General features: G+C 54.6%; 2 protein-coding genes across 2 annotated transcripts; both read right to left on the minus strand.

The window, feature by feature from the left end:
* Positions 1–31: 31 nt before the first annotated feature.
* Positions 32–820, minus strand: TMDD1 (transmembrane and death domain 1). The gene has a single exon (XM_085534144.1). The coding sequence runs from the start codon at positions 810–812 to the stop codon at positions 111–113; it is 702 nt and encodes a 233-aa protein (XP_085390270.1). The 5' UTR covers positions 813–820; the 3' UTR covers positions 32–110.
* A 1,529-nt stretch (positions 821–2,349) lies between these two features.
* FIGNL2 (fidgetin like 2) lies at positions 2,350–19,139 on the minus strand. The gene is made up of 2 exons (XM_015886872.3): positions 19,055–19,139; positions 2,350–6,487 (listed from the first exon to the last, which is right to left on the minus strand). Exon 2 carries the CDS (start codon positions 6,474–6,476, stop codon positions 4,323–4,325), a length of 2,154 nt encoding a protein of 717 aa, XP_015742358.2. The 5' UTR covers positions 6,477–6,487; positions 19,055–19,139; the 3' UTR covers positions 2,350–4,322.
* Positions 19,140–21,300: the final 2,161 nt, after the last annotated feature.

A 21,300-nucleotide genomic window follows, 5' to 3' on the forward strand; every position in this document is an offset into this window, starting at 1 on the left:
ACCCAAGCCAAGGGCAACACACAGGGCCGCCCTCTGCTCCACAACTCTTTATTGGTACGTTTTCCCACCAGCACCTGATGGTGATGCTCCAGTTCAGTCCTGTCCTCACCTCAGGAGGTGTCCGAGTCCAGCACCCAGTGACAGGAGAAGGCAGTGATCACAGCGACGAGGATGGAGGCGATGAACCCCCCGAGGATACCCGAAAGCACGGGGCCCACCCAGCCCAGGAGGCTGCGGGTGTAGGGAGGGGGTGGCCGCCTCTCAAAGCGCAGATCCCCCAAATCCCCTGTTCTCCTCCTAATCCGTGCCGTGCCGTGCTGCTCGCCCTGCAGCAGCAGTGAGGAGGTGAGATGCTGCACACCTTGGCCGTACTCCTCCACATTCCTACGCAGCTCCAGGCTCCGGTCCTGATTCAGGTTTTTCCCCAACTCCCGGGCGATGTCGGGGCGGCCGATCCGGCGGAGGCTGCGAGACAGTTGGTCCCACGATGTCACCTCTCCCTCCGTTTCCATCCACTTCCGTAGAGCCTCCGAGCAGCCAGGGCGGTGGCGTGGGATGCGGAGATGACTGCTGTCCTTTGGGCTCTGCCCCAGTCCCCTCCTGTCCTTGCTGAGCATCATCAGCTGCTCCTGGAGCTGGCGGCACTCGGATGGGGACAGCATCGCGGCAATGCGGGCCATGGTGTGACGGCCAACATTGGCTGCCACTGTGTCCTTACAATGTCCACCCACTGCCACCAAGAGCAGGATGAGACCCACAGGTGCCAGCATGGCTGCAGTGCCCATTGCCACGGCTGTGTCCCCAGCTGACATCACAGAATGGCACGTTCCAGGGATTCTCAGTCCCTTCCCAGTGCTGAGCATCTCCTGCTCTCAGCTCAGCCCCAGACCCACCTCTCCCCCAAATTCAGCATGGAAACAGCCTGGATGGGAGCTCTGTTCCCAACAGAGCAGCATCAGAAACCGCTGTTTAAGAACCATTTGGTCAGTGCTCTCAGAGTTTGATTTTTGGGTGTTCTGCCTGGAGCCAGGAGTTGGATGCAAATGATCCTTATGGATCCCACTTGGGGTGTTCTACGGAAGGGCCAAGAACCTCACACAGCCTGCAAAGTGCCTCAGGGCACCTTCACCATCTTTAGCAGAGAGTCCATCCATCTGTCTGTCTGCTCATCCATCCATCCATCCATCGACTCAAATCTCATCCATCCATCTGTCCATCCATCCATTCACTCATTGCTCATCCATCCATCCATCCATCCATCCATCCATCCATCCATCTATCCACCCATTCAAATCTCATCCATCCATCCATCCATCCGTCCGTCCATCCACCCATTCAAATCTTATCCATCCATCCGTCTGTCCATCCACCCATTCAAATCTCATCCATCCATCCATCCATCCATCCATCCATCCATCCATCCATCCATCCATCCGTCCATCCATCCGTCCATCTATCCCTCCACCCATTCAAATCTCATCCATCCATCCATTTGTCCATCCATCCACTCTCCCGTCCCTCCAGGACGTCTGTCCGTCCGTCCATCCGCTTTAACCACGAGGTGGCATTGCAGCTCCGACCAACAACCTCCTCCCTTCGGTTCACGCCGTTCCCATCCCGTTGCTGCAGCTCCGCTCTCCTCAGCTCAGCCCCAGCGCAGCCCCAGAGTGAGTGGGGCAGAGACCCGGAGATTTCCCTACAGACTACAGCTCTCACAAAGCCTTAACGAGATCACTTTTTCCACTCATACCTTTGCATTTGCAACAATCACTCTCTCCCCCCACCAAACTGCCTCTAATGAGGGGATACGAAACACCTGGACCCCCCCTCAAATGAGGAATGGGCACAGCTGGACCCAAACTGCCCCTATGGAAGCTGAGCTGAGCCCAACTGCCTCTATTAAGGGGCATGTCCCCTCCCCCAAGCTGTCCCCTATTAATGGGATGGGGCACTCCTGGACTCCCCCAAAGCGCCCCTTGCAAGTGATTGGGGCACACTTGAACACCCCAGATAGCCCCAGTAATGGGGCAAGGCTCATCTGGCCCCACAACAACCCCTAAAAGGGGGATGGGTACATCTGGAGCCCCCCAGCTTTCTCCCAGTAATGGGACAGGGCACACCTGGACCCCCCAATCCACCCCCAACAAGGGATGGGGCAAACCTGGACCCCCACCCAATGCCCCTCACTGTGATGCTTTCTCCTCTTGCAGTGCCCCCCATATCCCTCTGTCCCCCACAATGTCCCCTTGCACTCCCAGCCACTCATACCCTCCCCCCCCACCAATTTGGGTCTGAAAATGACAGGATTGGGCAAAAGCTGGTGCCAAAACCATGGGCTCTCTGGAGGGGTTTCGTGTAATCTCTTTAATACTGTGTAATACTTTTCTTTTTAAAATACAGCATTTCTTGAGGTAGACCATTGCAGCTCAAAAGCATTTCTCATTTTCAGACATCAATAAGACATGAATTAAATATTTTCATGTACAATACGTTGCAAAATGAGGTAGAAATGGTTACAGAGAGTGTACAAAGTCAAATAATGATAATTAATAATAATAATTAAAAACAAAAACAAAAACAACAACAAAAAACAAGTCTTCAGGAACCCAGTACCACTTTTTGGAAGAGATGGGGAGGAGGCAGAGGTGCATCCCCATTAATGCCCTTTGTGCACGCGCTCCCGTGCACACTTCAATGGGAAAATGAGAAAAACTTGGGGGAAAACCCCCCAAAATTGGCTCCTTTGGCATCCTGAGCACTGCGGGGGTGGGAGCACCCCATGCCCACAATACTCTTCTCCTGTTCTGCATGCGCAGACCCTGAGATTCGGGGGGAGAGCGACTCCCAAACACAGTACATAGCACTAAAAATAATAATAATAATAATAATAATAATAAAAATTATTATTCCTGTTCTTTCTTTTTTTTTTTTTTTTTTTTTAAGGAGAAAAACAAAATGAAACAAAAGCAAAACACGACAACCCAACCAGGTGCCAATAAGGGAGAAAGACTGAACCAAAAAGTGGTGCTGGGGACAGCGCCAAAGCCAAGGCCCTACAACAACCTCCACCCAACGCCATGAGGGCGACGGGAAGGGAAACAAAGCCAAACTGCCACCAGAACGAGGGCACAGAAAACGTGAGAAGCACCCGAAATACATTCAACTTTCACCTTGGTAACAGCTTCAAGTTTTTGCTCTAGTTTCATGGGGTTTTGTTTTGATTTCTGTCACTCTTTTTTTTTCTTATTTTGTCTGTTTGGGAAGCAAACGCACGAGAAAAAGAGAACTTTTTTTTTTTTTCATTTTTTTTCATTTTTTTCCCTTTTTTTTCTTTTTTCTTTAACTCTGAGGTAATTCATTTCCTGAGTAGTTAAAAAAGAAAACAAAAACACCAAAAAAAAAACCAACAAACAAAAAACAACAACAACAACAGCAACAACAGAAAAAAAAAACACCCCTACATACCTTACAAAAATAAAAACAAGTCTAGCATATTAAACAATCTACAGCATTTCACTCCAAAGCCCTGGGTTGTGTGATCCCCCCGCCTCCCCCTTCCTGCGCCGCTTCCTCCATGGCTGTGGTCAATGTTTTGCTTGGGAAGAAGTGAGAAGATGGAAACCCTCTGTACACAGGGACAGGGGTTTGTGCATGGATCAATAGAGAGTTTTAATTGTGGCTTGTTTTCAGCTCTTCTCATCACATCTGAGCAATGCCATTGGGCTGCGGATGTCCACTGCGCGAGATTGGAGAGGATGAGCCTTAAGGTTCTCTCCCAACTCAACTGATTCTGTGGTTCTGTGATTGAGATGTGGGTGTTCGTTACATGGGGGTTGCGCTGGATGACCCTTAGGGGTTCCTTCCAACTCAACCAATTCCATGGTTCTATGATGGAGATGTGGGTGTTCATGGCATGGGAGTTGCACTGGATGAACTTTGAGGGTCCCTTCCAACTCAACTATTCTCTGGTTCCATGGCTGAGATCTGGACGTCCCTTGCACAGGACTTGGAGTGGGTGACCCTTAAGGTTCCCTTCCAACTCAACCAACTCTACGGTTCTATGATGTGGATGCTCACTGCATGGGAGTTGCACTGGATGACCCTTCAGGTTCCCTTCCAACTCAACCAATGTTATGGTTCTGTGATCCTACGGTTCTACGACCACTGGTCTGGAAACGGCTGCAAGGGGAGGCGGGTGAACAATAAATAGGTTATCCTGAGTTCAACGAGCGACTGCTTCAGAAAAACAAAGGACCAAAAAAGCCCAGTCCTATCAGAAACCCTAAGAAAGAGGTACGTTGGTTGTCGCCGGGTCTTCCCGGTCAGTGCCTGGACCCGTACATCTTATCCCACTCAGCAAACAAGTCCAGCTCCTTCTGCGAGGCAGCAGGGCGGACCTTGCAGAAAGCCTTCTCAAAGTCCTTGTAGGAGGTGGGTTGGATCTGGCCCGGCAAGCCGTGCAGCGTGGTGGCCCCAGCGTGCTGGCAGAGCTGGATCAGCTCGCTGCCCGAGAAGCTCTCGGTGTGCTGTACCAGGGAGGCCATCTCCCGCTCGCTCAGGCAGGAGCTCTGCTGAGCCAGGGCATGGTGGAGGATCTGCCGCCGAGCGATGCTGTCCGGTGGGGAGATGTAGAAGCGCTTGGCAAAGCGCCGGTGGGAAGCTTCATCCATGCTGCCGGGCCTTGAGGTGGTCCCTATGATGACCACGTTCTGCTCGGCCGAGGTAGCTACGTTGTCCAGGTAGGAAAGGAGCTGCGACTTGAGGTTTCCAGCCTGGCCGCCATCCTGGGCCACCAGCAAGGATTCCACCTCCATGATGAGCACCACCGAGGGCTGCCGGCACTTGGCCACAAAGAAAACGGTCTGGAGGATCTTCTCAGCTTCAGCTTTCCAGGTGGTGAGCAGGGCAGTGGCGCTGAGCTTCAGCAGTGTGGAGCCCAGCTGGGTAGAGATGCAGCGGCTCAGGAGGGTCTTCCCAGTGCCCCGTGGCCCAAACAGAAGGATGGTTCGGGGCAGCCTGCTCGCCCCAGTGTAGGCACCAGGCCGCAGGATGGGCCACACCAGCTCCTCCTCAATGGCTGCTTTGATGGAGACCTGCCCGGCGATGTCCGTCCACTGCACGGGCGGCCCACGCTCCACAATCTTGGTGTTCACCAACTCCAACACCAGTGGGTCAACGTTTTTGGGTTGCTCCTCCACTGGTTGGCTGCTGAAGACGGGAGCTTTGGGTGGCAGCCTCAACGGGAAGGGGTGTCCCGGCTCGGCCGCCCGCTCCCCATTGGCAAGGGGAGGGCTGAACTTCTCAAAGGACTCTGTGGGTCGCAACGGGGCCTCCCCAGCTCCGTAGGGTGGTGAGACCACACTCTTCATCGCCTGCCCACCATATTTACTGCTGTGTTCCTCAGCACTGCCTGTTGGCCGCTTGCTGGCGCTGGGGAAGCCATTGCCTCGGCACTCACCGTTGTCCGACATGGGGTAGGGGGACTTTGGCTGCTCATAGCTGTATTTCCGATATCTGCCCTCTGCTTCATCCTCCCCACCTGAGATATCAAAAGCTTTCCTCTTCAAGGCGCCTGTCGCCTCGGTGCCCAAGGGTGGCACAGCCAACGAAGCCAACCCGGCGGCTTGGTAGCCATAGGCCGGCACCACAGATGGACGAGTGGTGGGCCCGGGGGCTGGCAATGGGGTGGGCGCCGCGATGCCTGAGGGCAGGTAGGAGGCAGAGGGATGGGGCGGGTGGATGGCCCCATAGCCCGGCTGTGTGGCGTAGCTGCCTGAGGCGTAGTTGTAGACAGGGCCAGAGGAACCATAGCCCGGCACCAGGGCAGATGAGGGGTGTGTGGGCTGCAGGAGCCCAGAACTGTGCAGGGTGGGTGGGTGCGGAGGGGCAAGTGCTGTGCTGGGCTGGCCGCAGTAGCCAGAGGGCAAGTAGGTGCTGCCATAGCCCCCAGGGTACTCCTGAGATGAGCCCAGCCCTCCTGAGCCAGCTGCTCCTCCACATGAATTCCCAGCATAGATGGGATCAGCGAGGTTGGCCGACACCACTGGGGAGCCGGCGAGCCCCAGCGGAGCGCTACCAGCCGGCACGGCGGGCGGCACCACAGCCTTGGCACCGGGGAGGCCATCGTGGATGGGTGTCAGTGGGTAGGCGCCATCAGAGCTGTGAGGCACAGGCCAGGGCTCACCATCCCCTTTCTGCCCATTAATGGGCCCAAAGGCACCGTCCCCATAGCCGCTCAGCGCCGGGCGCTCGTAGGGCGCATCCAACACCCCCGAGTACTTCTCGGCGTACCTCTTGAGGAGGTTGGAGGCGGTGAGTGCTGAGATGTCGTCGTTGGCCCAGGCGTAGTTGAAGCGCTGGCGGGTGCTGGGGTAGAGGTCGGACTTGTGGGCTGGTGAGGAGGTGGTGGAGGAGACATCGAGGTGCTGCTCTGGCCACTGGTTCAGGGACTGGGCATGCTCTGGTGACCAGTGCATCTTCAACAGACCTATGGGTCACAGGAATCGTGGTGTCATTAAAGGATGTCAAAGACCTCCAGGGTCATCAAAGTCTAACCCATCAAGCCATCTCCACTAGACCATATCCCCAAGTTCCACATCTATAGCAGCGTGAGACCACCAAAACTGGGACAAGTGCCTTCCTGCACTGCTCAAAACACACCAAACCACCCTGTTCCCCTGGACCATGTTGCACCTCCTAATCCCAATCACACAGAATCATGGAATTACAGAATAACAGAAAGGCTTGGATTGGAAGGGGCCTTCAAGATCATCTACTTCCAGCCTCTGTATCCTAAATTACACACTTAAAGTCAAAAAACCCCCTGACCACCCTTTTGCATCACCAGAGCAAACTCCTTGCGCCACTGATGGTGACATTCCCAACAAGTACTGCAGAGCAACCATCCAGCTCAAGCTTTGATGGTCACATCACCCTACAGAAGTCAACACCCAGGTCATCAAACCAACCCAACAGCCAACAGAACAACCACATAATCACACCAACCCAACACCCAACTGAAGATGACACCCACATCAAACCAACCCAACACCCAACAAAATAACCACATCATCAAACCAACCCAACACCCAACTGAAGACGACACCCACATCATCAAACCAACCCAACACCCAACTGAAGATGACACCCACATCATCAAACCAACCCAACACCCAACTGAAGATGACACCCATATCATCAAACCAACCCAACACCCAACAGAACAACCACATAATCACACTAACCCAACACCCAGCTGAAGACGACAACCACATCATCACACCAACCCAACACCCAACTGAAGATGACACCCATATCATCAAACCAACCCAACACCCAACAGAACAACCACATAATCACACTAACCCAACACCCAACAGAAGATGACACCCATATCATCAAACCAACCCAACACCCAACTGAAGATGACACCCACATCATCAAACCAACCCCGCACCCAACTGAAGACGACACCCACATCATCACACCAACCCAGCACCCAACAGAATACACACATCATCACACCAACCCAACACCCAACTGAAGATGACACCTATGCTATCACACCAGGCCCACCCAAACCCCTCCAGCAGCTCCAGCTCCTGCCCCCTGCTCCCTCTGTTTCACCTGGACCTGAAACCAGGTGTTGGCTGGCCACTTCACACCCAGCATTAACAGCATATTAAGAGCTATATAATAATTACAATGAATGGAATATTAACAAGGGCTTGCCCCAGTGACTGAGCACCTGGTGTGAAGGCAGGGCCAACCCAGGGGAGCTCAGGTGCATGCAATGTACCTGAGTGATGGAAGGGCTGGAGCCAGGATCCACCCCTTCCCAGCCCTCATTTAAGGGTTGACAGTGGAGGTGAGGGGTGTCTTTTTGGAGCTCCCTGTGGATTTCAGGTCTTCTGAAGGTAAGCAGCTCCTTTCCTTTGTTTCTGTGCCCCTGGCTGTTGCATTTGAGCAAGTCCTTGCTTGCTGCAGCCTAGGGCTTTGCTGCTCTGCTGTCACATTGCATTGCAATGATATATTAGTAGTTTTTGGTGTGTTATCACTCAACTGTAGAATATCCTGGGTTGGAAGGGACCCATAAAGATCACTGAGTCCATCTCCTGGCTGCGTGCAGGGCACCCGTATTAATTGCTTCTGGCTCATTAATAGCATTTGGTGAATTCTTAGCAATGAGAGAGCTGGGATTAAGCACAGCCAGCTCTGCAGTAATGCAACGGGGAGGATGCAGTGGGGAATGGAGCAGCCCTGTGCAACCCCATGAATCCCCCACACTCCTGCCTAGGGAACAAAGCCTGGCTGGGAGCTGTGCATCCCCCCACTTCCCAAGGCAGATGGGGATGTGGGCTTACACTGCACACACATGGAAGCACTGTCCCACCTGGGCCTGCACCCCTCAGCTCATGGTGGTGCATGTCCCTGCTGGTATTTCTAGGGTAAGAAAAGGCAGAAGAGCCAGGGCAGCCCCCAGCCCCATTGTTATCTGCTGTGCTGAGTCCAACCCAGCCCCACACAAAGCTGCAGTGGGAGCAGGAGGACCCTCGCACCCCATTCAGCCTTTAAGCCACTTTGTGACCGCGGCACAATTAGATTACTTAATGCTTTAATTGACTTATATGGCATTTGTACTTCCACTTTGGATATCAAACTTCCACAAGAGGATTTAAATGGCAGCTTTGTGTGGCTTTATCCGCCATCCCCCCCCACCCTGCGTTTACTCACCGTTATTAAAGTGCTACTGATAGATCAGCACTTGCCAGAGCAGCCTTGCAGTATAGGGCCTTTCCATTGAGCACAAAGAGGGGGCTTCCCAGCAAAGCTTTGCTCCTGTATTGCACAGCTTAGGTAGAATGGGGTGGTAAGGGCTGGAGGGGAGCAATGAGGAGCTCAGGAAGGGAGAAATGAGGCTTTGCTGTGGATTGAGATATTATGCAGAGGTGCAATTTATAGGGGGGGGAGCTGAAGGATCCTGAGTTTCCATCCTTGCTCAGTGCCGTGACACCAAACAGGGTTGTGCTTTCTAGATCAGGATCCAAATGGTTGCTAAGCTGCCCAAAAAATGCAGGTTTGGGCCTCAAAATGCTTCCTATGGGTGCTCAGAGCTGTTAGCACCAAGCAAGGAAACACAACTTGTTTTTCTCCCTTTAGTGCGGATGGACACCAGCACCCAAAGCCTAAAGTGCTTAAAGAAAGTAATTAAGTGCAGGCGTTGCTTTGCAGCTCCGGGGTCAGCTCGGATGTGATGCTACAGCTCCATCTCAGATCTACACGGTACTGAATGCTCACTATGCATCAGGACAGGGCTGCAAAACCCAACTGCAAAACGCGGAAAGGGAAAGCAAAGCCATGCGAATGCATCGCAAAGCCGGCAGAGGGGGAGGTGGGTGGGGGGTATGGGGATGTGTGGGGGGGGTATAAGTTGTCAGGGGGTCGCGATGTGACGTGAATGAGCGCTCGGAGCGGGGACAGATGTTTCAATGCTCCCCTTGGCAGTGTGAGAAAATTACTGTCCAGTGACCAAATGGCACGGCCGGTTCCCACCCTCGCTGCTGCCCCCATTATCCGCAGAGCAAGACAAAGGAGGGGCAGGGGAGGGAGGGGGGGGGCTGGGCAGGGGAGAATCCTATTGTTCCCTCCCGCCCTAATTATGGAAATCTTGTTAATCTATTCAGCTGAGACTCTGAAGTGCGCTTTTGTTCGGGGCCCTTCTTGATGCGCAGCGCAGGGGGTGTCCCGATGGAGCACCCCCCCTCCCCCCAAAACGACCCCTCTTGGGGGGCACCTCGTGTGGATGTGGGTGTCAAACGTGTGTGTGTGTGTGCATGGCAGGGCTGTGTGTGCATCTATTGCTGCTGCTCGTGCAACAAAACCCATGCGGATGAAGTGGGTGCTGATGGTGGCAGCCATTCAGCTCTCCCCAAAGGGATGAGCCCATCCCGTGGCTGTGGGGTTCCCGTGGCTGTGGGGTTCCCGTGGCTGTGGGGTTCCCGTGGCTGTGGGGTTCCCGTGGCTGTGGGGTTCCCATGGCTGTGGGCAAATGCTGCCTGTGCCTCAGTTTCCCCTTTGCTTTGCAGCCCCCAACCAAAGCAGGGAGGCAGCGTGTGCAGCAGAAGCAATCTGATGAGCTGCTCACTTTGCTTGCATCGCTGTCATCTTGCTGAGGCCCCTTTTAAAGGGGGAGGATTTCTGCTTTATCAGGACTCTACACAGCCCCCATCATCCGTCTATTGGCCCCAGAGCAAGCACACTCAGCTGCTGGGGGTCCCAGCTCTCAGCCCAGCCCCTAAGGTTTCCCATAGTCTTACAAACACAGCTCACCCCGATCTCTTTACATCCCACAGATGGCTTTTCCCAGCAGGATTTTGCTCTCAGCTCCATCCAGGCAAGGCCCTGTTGCGCGCCCTTACAACACGGCTGCAGTTATTGCATCAACAGCTTTGCTGCTTGCAATAGGATTTGCCCCAGGTCTTGCATTGTGCCTCAGTGCTTTGCAACCACGGTTCAGTGCTTTGCCACTGCAGGAGGTGAGGTGCTTTGCTGGAGGTTGAGCAGCACGGGGTTCTACATGGCATGGGGGGGGTGGGAGGGGTGGGTTGTTTCTTGTAAATGAGGCATTTCCTGATGATCTTTTTGGCTTCTGCAGTGCAAAGCTCATCCCTGCTCACCCCTGGCTCACAGCAGCACCGTTGGTGTTATGGCAAGTCAAACCCTGGCAATAAAGGAGAATTATGGCCGATGGAGGCACGCTCGGAGCTGGGGGCTGTGGTGAAGGGCTGAAGTGTTTTTGCAGTGCTGCTATAGATCACAGCGATGTTCTGACCTCCAGGAATCAGAAGGGACCCCCTGGACCCGAGGCCACAGAGTGACATGAAGAGCCAAGGTCTCTGCAGCGCTCCGTTCTCTGATGGATCTTCCAGATGTTCCCTCTTTGGGGTTTCTTTCTTTGCTAACACAGCACTCCAGAGGCTGCATCTCAGAGATGGATGGATATCGGCTTTGGCAATGCCCCTCCTGCTCCCATCTTCTGTGTTTCTTGCACAGCTGTTTTGCTTCTCATCAGAGCAGAGAGAGGAGCACCCAAATCCCTGCTGTATGGCTCAGCCACGAGCTCTGTCTGCTCATGGTGGTGAGATGGGGACGCTTCCTTCTCCCACTCCTCCCATAGGAACTCCATGGACCCACAGGGGCACCGTGGATCCATAGGGACCTCAGTGACCTGTAGGGATGCCACGGACCCATAGGGACACCACAGACCCATGGGGAAACCACATATCCATAGGGACACCATGGACCCATGGGGATACCAGTGACCCATAGGGACACCACAGGCCCTTAGGGACACTAGTGACCCATAGGGGCACTACAGACCCATGGAGACCCCATGGGCCTCCAGCACAGCTTTGGAGTTTAAGGAAGCTGACCACCAAGGCACCAGCTTTGTTTGCACTGTGAACCCAACACATTTGCAGCTGCCCCCCAGCAAAGAGAAGGATGGGATAGTGACCACAGCATAACCAACACAGGTATGGCAAAAGGAAGGTGGGCAGCCCTGATGTGCCCCATCCCCACCCTACAAGGATCAGCAATTACATGGGAGCTTGAGGCTCATCCATTTGCCCTGCCCAGCCATATATCACACCCGGAGCAGCTGGACATCAGGATGCAATGCAGAGGGCAATGGGCCACAGCCCATCTGTGCAGCTCCAGGACCCACCCAGGGAATGAAAAATTAATACATGTCTGTTTGGTCCGGCAGCAGCTGAGCATCATCCTCCATCTGGAGGGGCAGTGCTGGGGGTTGGAGGAATCCCCAGGATCACAGGATGTAGGTGTGGGAAATGGGGTGGGGGTCTCTGTGATAATGGGTGCCAATGGTGGGTTTAAGGTGTTTTTGCTCTGTGTTTCAGCATCTTGAGAAGGAGGGACGATAAGGATCTAAAAGGAAGTGGGAATTATTGGCTTATTTCATCACAGCATCACACGGTTCTGGCCCATGGAGCGCTCAACGCTGGGATGAGCTGCAGTGTGAATCCATTCCGGTGCTGCCTGCTCTGCCATAGGGAAACTTCAGCCCCGATTCCTCCTGATGTTTCCTCTGCCGTCACTTCTCGCCCTGCGGATGCTCTCCTGCACTAGAAGCCCTGGGTTCTATCAGAAACTGGCTGGGTTGAGGTTTATGGCCGCGACCTCCAAGCAAGAGCCCACCTTGAAGGGCAGCTCCCAGCAGGAAGGACTTTGGTATTAACTTCATTGAGGTCCCTGAAGTCCACTTTAGGTAAGTGATCCTTTCCCTCAGGATGTGGCCCATGTGTTGCTGCTCCCAGAACCAAAGCCTGGCACCAAAATCTCTTCCCTCGATGCCATGTGAGCTTTCCAGAGCCAGACTTGGTTGCGGCGCATTGGACCCATCCCGTTTCCTGAGGATTCCAATGGGGAAGAAAAGCAAAGTCCATTTCTGATCAGCGGAACCATTTCCCCAAGCAGATGCTGTCCCAGAAGAGGTGAAATGGACCCAATTTGAACGCAACCTGCACAATGAGGTGTGCCGCAACACAGCCCTGTGCTCCACCCCATAGCGAGCTGTGGGCTCTGCTTCTGCCCATGGACCTCTACAGGGAGATGTAGGGGAACAGAATGAAGGCATCTTCGTGCCATCCTCTGCTCTGCTGCTCCACAACCACAGAACCACGGGATCCTGTTTGGAAATGACCTTCAAGATCCCCACATCCATCCCATCCCAATGCCCACATCCTGCTGTTGCACCCACGGTTTGATGTGCACCCAAACCACCTGCAGGATGCGTGCACGAACCCCAGCAGGTTGGTAGCAGTTCTCCTCCCTTTGCAAGAAGAATTCATCACAGCTCTATTTCATTACCCCACAAACAACAAACAGCCCTTCATGCTGTGAGGGGCTTAGAAGACCCCCATCCATAGCCCTCCCTTCTCCGGGTGCTTTCTATGCTGCAGCTCCAACAGCAGCCTCCCCTGGGGGCAAAGCAACACCAGCAGCCCCCTCTACTCCCCCCCTGCTCTGTGTGCTGCCATAGGGCCGGGGGGCTGCAGAGGAAGCTGCAGCACGGAGATAATTTGCCGCGTGCAGCGGAGCCTGGCGCAGCGGTAGCTGTAACGCTCCAGCTCCTATCCTCCACGGAACGAATCAATCTTAATTAACTCTAATTCTGGAGAGCCTGCCCTGCCCTGGCCAGCACCTTTAGCAACGCGGTTGGATTTTCTGCCTGGCTGCCCTCCCTGGGCTGGGGCTGGATGCTCCGAGGGGGGAACGGAGCAAAAATCTCCCACTTATTTTACACCAATCCATCCCTGCTGTGCACCCTGGGGGAAGGCAGAGCCCATCCCACACCCACCCCAAGGCATGGAGTGGTGTGGAGGCCTCTCTCCCTCGGTGCCTTTTGTTTTCTCAAGCCTTTTGACTCCCCGATTCTTTCTTCACCGCCGCCCCAGCAGCAGCATGAAAAGCCAAAGTCCCTCCTGCACTCCATTCACTAATGGATTTTCCAGCAGTTCCCCTTCTTTGGGGATTCTTTCTTTGCTGACAGCGCTGCCCTATAGGCTGTATCTTCCCCTCTGCCTGCAGGGATGGATGTGTGGGTCCCCAACGCCAACATCCATCCCTGCAGCTCCCACCTCCTGTGCTCCTCGTGCTGATTTGGCTTCTAATTACAGCTGGGTCGGAACATCTCTGCTGCTTTTAGGACAGGATGGTGCAGCGCTGCTCAAAGCCAGAAGGTAAAATACCACCCAGCTGGGAATTCACCCCCCACCACTCTGGGTGTTGGCCCCAAAATGTTGGAAATTCACTCCCAACAAGTCAAGATTCACCCCTAAAAAAGGGAGATCCTGAGGACAGCAGACCCAGTATTGACCTATGAGGCCATAAGCTGCTTCTTCAGGTCCTGATACACCATAGGAAGGCTTCACCCTATTAACAGAGTGATATTCCTAGTGCTGGGAAATGGGGAGCAGCCCTGAGCTGTGCTGCCCCTTTGCAGCCTCCATCGATCGTGCAGCACCGGGCCCATCTCCGGGAGATAATCCTGGGGCAGAAATAATTCATTTTCCTCCCTTTTCAGCAGCCGCTCATTAAAAAGTAATCACCTTGTGCCAGGAGGATGCGAACAGCCCAAGGTCAGACCCATAACTGCCTTATTTCTGTGGTGAGTACCTGGACAGCATGGCCAATGCGGTGACCCCCAGGAGCTGAGAGCTGTCATGGGGATGGGATGGGGGTAGGTGGCACGTGGTGATGTATCCAGCCCAACAGTGACATTGGGGACACAGTGCATCCTAAACCTTTATAATGGCACACGATTGCAGCCCATTGCCTTTTAATTACACCATTCTGCAGCCATAGCTGTTAATTATGTTATTTCCCCCCTCTGGGAGGCACTGGGATGTAGAACGCAATGGTGGTGGCTTGGGGAGCTCTCTCCATGCTGGAATGGAAACATTGGTTGGGTTGGAAGGGACCTTAAAGATCATGGAACCATGGAATGGTTGGGTTGGAAGAGTTCTTAGGATGACAGAACCATAGAATGGATGGATTGGATTGGACCTTGGGGTCATAGAACCATGGTTTGGGTTGGAAGGGTCCTTTAAGGCGACAGAACCATAGGATGGTTGGGTTGGATGTTGAAGATCGTGGAACCATACAATGGGTTGGAAGGGTCCTTTAAGGTGGCAGAACCATAGGATGGTTGGGTTGGATGTTGAAGATCATGGAACCGTACAATGGGTTGGAAGGGTCCTTAAGGACCACAGAACCATTGAGTGGTTGAGTTGGAAGAGACCTCAGAACCACAGTTTGGGTTGGAAGGGACCTTTAGAGGTCACGGAACCATAGAATGGGTTGGAAGGGACCTCCAAGCCCATTCAGTTCTTCCCCCTCCTGCCCCAAATACATCCTTCCTTAGGCAAACAGCATTGCCACACACAGACCCTATGGGACAAGGAGCAGAGCTGGGTCCAACCCCACTGCTGGGAACATCCCCTCCCTTCTGCAGACAATACCAGCCCGCAGCTGATGCCGTCGCTTTGGGAACACAGAGGGAGATTAATGACAGTGAGCAGCTGAGAGCCACCAGGCAGAGGATGGGGAGTGGGCTGTGGGGTCCCTGTGGCCATGAGCCCCTTCCTTGCCCTGTGCTGCTGCATCTCTCCTCTATTTACACAGCAAATTCTTTGGTGGGGATGGCCTCCTCCAATGGGTTTGGTTAGGGCAGGAGGAAGGGCCACTTATTCTGCTGTTATTGAGCCTTATTCAGTGTGGGTTAAAGTGCAATTTGTGTCAATGTTTGTTTTCATTTTCTTGTGGTTGGGGAAGAAAATGAAGTGAATCTTTGGAAGGAAAACAGCCTGAAGACGTCGCTGTGTGCAGATGGCACTAAAAATGGGGCAACCAGGACCAGGGCATCTGCAATACAAGCAGTGAGGACACTGCTGTCATCACACGCATCTGCCCATCCTTCCCATCATCTGCACTCAGCTGAAGGGAGGAAAGCCACGCAATGCAACCCCTGCCCCGCTCCCTGCTGGAGGCAGAAAGGCCTTGGCTGGGTTTATGGTGGCCCCCATAAAGATCAGGGGCTGCTGATAAGAGACCCCAGGCATGCGCTGCTGCAGGGACGGCGGTGCTGGTGATCTGTACAATTTAACCAGCGTTAACTGCAGCTGATGACAGGGCACGGGGCTGGGAGAAGGAGTTTGCAATTTCCCATCCAGCAATGGGGATTTTCTCAACCACCAATGGGGATTTCATCATCCAGCAATGGGAATCCTTTCAACCTCCAATGGGGGATCTTCCCACCCACTAATAGGGATTCCCCCATCCACCAATGGGAACTCTCCCATCCGCCAATAGGGATCTTCCCACCCACCAATGGGAACTCTCTCAGCCCCCAATGGGGATTTCTCCATCCTCCAATGGCAGTTCTCCCATCCAGCAATGGGAATGTTCCCATTTGATGCTGACAAAGCCAAGTTTGGTCCTGGTGGCGCAAACCCAAGTGGTGGCAATGAGGTTTTATGGAGCCTGGGGGTGACAGCAGTGCTGAAAGCTGCACGAAGCCACACGTTGGGTCAACGCAAAGGATGACAAAGGCTCCGCTCAGAGCCATGGAATCACCAGAGCTCAAAACCTACAGCTGAAAAGTGTTTACAATGGCGTAAATGCAAAAGGTCAGCGTGGCGCAGAGGTCACCATCGCTTCTCCAGATGCATTAACGTCAGCTCCGAGAAATCCCTTGTAGGAATCCTCCGGTAAATCCGGCACCGTGGGGACGTTCCCTGAGCTGCAAAAGGGAATGGCAGCAAAGCAGCCAACCTGAGGAAGGAGGGATGGAAGGAAGATGGGATGGAAGGATAATGGGAAGACAGACAGGAAAACAGAAAGGAAATGGAAATGGAAAGAGAGAAGGGAAGGAGAAGGGAAGGGAAGGAGAAGGGAAGGGAAGAAGGGAAGGGAAGAAGGGAAGGGAAGAAGGGAAGGGAAGAAGGGAAAGGAAGAAGGGAAGGGAAGAAGGGAAGGGAAGAAGGGAAGGGAAGAAGGGAAAGGAAAGGAAAGGAAAGGAAAGGAAAGGAAAGGAAAGGAAAGGAAAGGAAAGGAAAGGAAAGGAAAGGAAAGGAAAGGAAAGGGATAGGATGCAGAAATAGGGAGCTGGGAGCAGCCTGGGGTAGAATTGTGGCCCCTCCGTTTGGATCAAACACTGAAAGCATCTCCACATCAGCTCCAGTGATCCACAAACAACACAGATGGAGCTTTGGCCACGCACTGCACGGACCCACGGCCACAAATTCCTGCTGCTCCCTTCGCTGTGATGAATTTTCCTTATCCCACTTTGGAGCTTTCCCTTCATTGAAGAATTAACTCCGCTTTATGCTATGGGAGCGCGGCCCTGGGGATGCTGTTTGAGCCCCGATGTCAGGAGGGAGAGAAAGGCTGTAGGGGGGGAGAAGGGAGGGAGGAGAAAACACCGCTTCCAGATAAGCAATTGTTAACATGATCCATATGGTACACAACTCGCCTTTCTGTTTAACCAAAATGATAATGGCAAAAGGGAAGAATGCGGCGGGGGCTCCGCGGGAGAACAAAGGCTCTGCCCAAAGCCTTCCCTGCAGAAAAGGGCTTGGAAAAGAGGGAGGGGGGAGAATTTCTTGCCTTTCTGTGCCAAAAGCCCACCCTGAGCCCTCAGAACCCCTCATGGATAAACAGCATCACGATCCCACAGCTGTCAGCCATAAAATACCCCGCCACGAATGAACGGCGACGCTGTTTCCAGCCCTATAATAAACTTTGAAGGAGAGCTGCTGTAAGGATGGAGCTCGAGGAGCGCCGATGAATCCAGGCTGCTGTGTTTACGTTCCCTCAGATCCGAGCAGCACAATGCAGTTCGTGCCATTCATTATCCCCCAAAGAGAGAAATGTCAACACAGTTCTGGAAACCAAACGTTGGGGTTGATAACAACGGCAGCACTATCAGCCCCAGCATCACCCACAGCATCACCCACAGCATCACCCCCAGCATCACCCACAGCATCACCCACAGCATCACCCACAGCATCAGCCCCAGCATCACCCACAGCATCAGCCCCAGCATCACCCCCAGCATCACCCCCAGCATCACCCCCAGCATCAGCCCCAGCATCACCCCCAGCATCACCCACAGCATCACCCACAGCATCACCCCCAGCTCAGCTCGGTTCTGATCGGATCAGTTCTGCGCTCAGCTCCACACTCAGCTCTGAATTCAGTTCGACACCGAATTCGGTTCTACTCTGACCCAGTTCCAAACCCAGTTCTGAATTCTGCTCCACATTCGGTTCCGCGCTCGGTTCCAAATCCGGTTCTGAGTTTGGTTCTGCCTTCAGTTCCACATTCAGTTCCGCGCTCCGGTTTGGATTTACTTCTACATTCAGTTCCACACTCAGTTCCGAATTCAGCTCCAAATTCAGTTCTGAATTCAGTTCCAAATTCACTTCTGCATTCAGGTCTGAATTCACTTCCACACTCAGTTCCGAATTCAGCTCCAAATTCAGCTCCAAATCCGAATTCAGCTCCAAATTCAGTTCCGAATTCAGCACCGAATCCAGCCCCACACCCCGTCCTGCCCCCAGCTCCGCTCCCATCCCCACACTCAGCTCCGATTTCAGCCCTGCACGCTTTTCTCCCTCTTAATTCTCTCCCTTCGATCCCTCCGGCTCCGTTTCTCAGCCACGCGTATTTGGTGCTCCGGGATGGGACGACGCGGACGGAGACCCCAGAACCATCGCGATGGAGGCAGCGATAAACCCCACAGCGATAAACCCCACAGCATTAAACCCCACAACATTAAACCCTACAACATTAAACCCCACAGCATTAAACCCCACAGCGTTAAACCCCACAGCGTTAAACCCTACAGCATTAAACCCTACAGCATTAAACCCCACAGCGTTAAACCCCACAGCAGCAGCATCCCATCGCCGTTCCGTTCCGCTCCTTCTGCCTTTTACCCCCAAATGCCTTTTGTCCACCTCAAAACAACCTCCCCCCCCACCCCTCCCCAAGCCCACCCCCCCCTATAAGCGCTTTCTGGAGCGCACCGCGGCGCTTCGGGGCCGTTTGACGTCCGTGATCCCGCATTGTTCGGGGGCCGGAACACCCCCCGCTCCGGGAATGGGGCCGGACCCCCTCGGGGGCACAACTGGGACCCCCCTCCCCCCCGATAACTGGGACCCCCCTCCCCCCCCGATCCCTTTCGAGGGGTGGGGGGGCGGGGTTGGCTCGGAGGATGCCCGACCCCGGGGTAGGGTTGGGACCGCTCTACAGCCAGCAGAACCGAAATCGCCTCATTTGACCCCCAAAAACTCGTTGATTTCCGGAAGGAAGTGCCAAAAGAGCCGAAATCGCCTCATTTCACCCTAAAACCTCCGAGATTCCGGCCTGGATAGGGAGGGTTCCCAGCACGGGGATGCGTGGCCGGGAGCCGCCCCTCCCTCTTTCAGCTCCCCCCCCACCCCCCTCCTCGGGGACCCCCCCTACTCACCTCCTCATACCGACGGGCCTTAACGCAGCCCGGGGGGGGGCGGCCGTGCGGGGACCCCCATCCTGCCGCTGCCCCCGGACAATGCGGGGCGGCCCGCGGGCGGCGGGGGCTGTGGGGCCGGCGCTGGGGCTGCGCTGGGGCCGAGGGTTGGGGCTATGGGGACGGCCCCCACGACGCCCACGGACCGCCCCCCGTGCACCGATGTGGGGCGGAGCGGAGCGGCGGAGCGGAGCGGCCCCTCGGGCGCAGCGGGGGTGGGGGTGGGGGGGATGGAGCGGGGCGGGGGGCGGAGGTGGATGAGGAGAAGGGTTTGGGCACGGGTGGGGTTGGGGAGGCACAAAGGGGGAGAGAGGGGCGGGTAGGGGGGGAGACCGGCAGCTCTGAGCCCGTGCAGCCCGACCGCCCCCATCCCAGCACCCACAGACCATGGTGTCCCGCATCCCAGCAGCCACGGATTCCAACATCCTGCACCCCCACATCCCCGCGCCCGATGCACCATAACATCCTGTGCCCCAGCACCCACGTACCCCAACCTCCTGCACCCCATCATCCCAGAGTCTGTGCACCCCACTCCGTGCTGCCCATGAACTGCAGCATCCTGCATCCCAGCACCCAACCTTCTGCATCCCAACATCCCACAGCCCGAACTCCCATCATCTCAGCACCCATGGACCGTGGTGTCCTGTACCCCCGTGCACCCCAACCCTTTGCATCCCAGCACCTACGTCCTACAGCATGCCATCCCCTGACCCCATGCCCTCAGTATCCCAGCACCCATCCACCCTGACACCCCATATCCCAGCACCCATAGACCCTGATACCCCATACCCCAGCACCCATAGACCCTGATACCCCATATCCCAGCACCCATAGACCCTGACACCCCATAACCCAGCACCCATAGACCCTGACACCCCATACTCCAGCACCCATAGACCCTGACACCCCATATCCCAGCACCCATAGAACCTGACACCCCATAACCCAGCACCTATAGACCCTGACACCCCATACCCCAGCACCCATAGACCCTGACACCCCATATCCCAGCACCCGTAGACCCCGACACCCCATACCCAGCCCCATCCCCTCCAGCTCACACCCCCTGACCCCCACACCCCCCATCCCAGCACCCACTCCCTCCATCACCCCACTCCACACCCCAGCCCCCCATCCCTGCCCCACAGATCACAGGGAGCCCTGGGCCGGGTGCTCAGCTGCTGAGCTGCACCGAGAGGGATCCCAAATACCTGACATACTTTCCTACTATTACTTTACCAGGCCCAAATCAAACAGTTGCCCCCAAGGATGCTGTGGCAGCGGGAGGCGTCGAGCAGACAACCCTTTATTAAGGCATTATCCGCCCCACTGCATTGCATGGGGTGATGGGAGAGCTCCTCCAGACCCCAAAATCCACCTTTTTTAAGGTCATTTTGCAGCGAGAACACCCAGCAGCCGCCTCTCATTCACTACACAGCCCCAGTTCCATTGTATCGAACCAGATCAGGACCTTCCCTGCTGTAATCACATTACGGCCCTAATTCCCCCTGCATGGAGGCAGCCTTGAATCCCTCAGGGAGCAGCAGCCATTGGGGATGCAGCTGCATCTCCCTGCATGCAGCTCACGTGCTGCTGCTCCATTGCAATCCATGCACTGCAATGCTGCTCATCCCCTTTGCAATATGGGGGTGTTGCTTATCCTGTTTGCAATACTCATATGGGGGTATTGCTTATCCCATTTGCAACCCATGCATGGGAATATTGCCTGTTCTATTTGTTTGCAGTCTGTGCATGGGGATATTGCTCAACCCTTTTGCAATCCATGCATGGGAGCATTGCCTGCTCTATTTGCAACCCATGCATGGGAGCATTGCCTGCTCCATTTGCAACCCATGCATGGGAGCATTGTCTGTTCCACTTGCAACCCATGCATGGGAATACTGCTTCCCCCCTTTGCAGTCCATGCCTGGGAATGTTGCTTATGCCTTTTTGCAATCTGTGCAAGGGATTATTGCTTATCCCCTTTTGCAGTCCATGCATGGGAGCATTGCCTGCTCCATCTGCAGTCTGTGTATGGGGATATTGCTCAGCCCTTTTGCAATCCATGCATGGAAATATTGCTCAGCTCTTTTGCAACCCATGCATGGAAATATTGCTCACACCTTTTGCAATCCGTGCATGGGAGCATTGCCTGCTCCATTTGCAATCCATGCATGGAAATATTGCTTATACCTTTTGCAATCCAT

This window comes from Coturnix japonica, unplaced genomic scaffold (genome assembly GCF_054131305.1).
Source record: "Coturnix japonica strain WE unplaced genomic scaffold, WE-NBRP24 Scf075, whole genome shotgun sequence".
In the NCBI taxonomy this organism is placed as follows: Eukaryota; Metazoa; Chordata; class Aves; order Galliformes; family Phasianidae; genus Coturnix; species Coturnix japonica.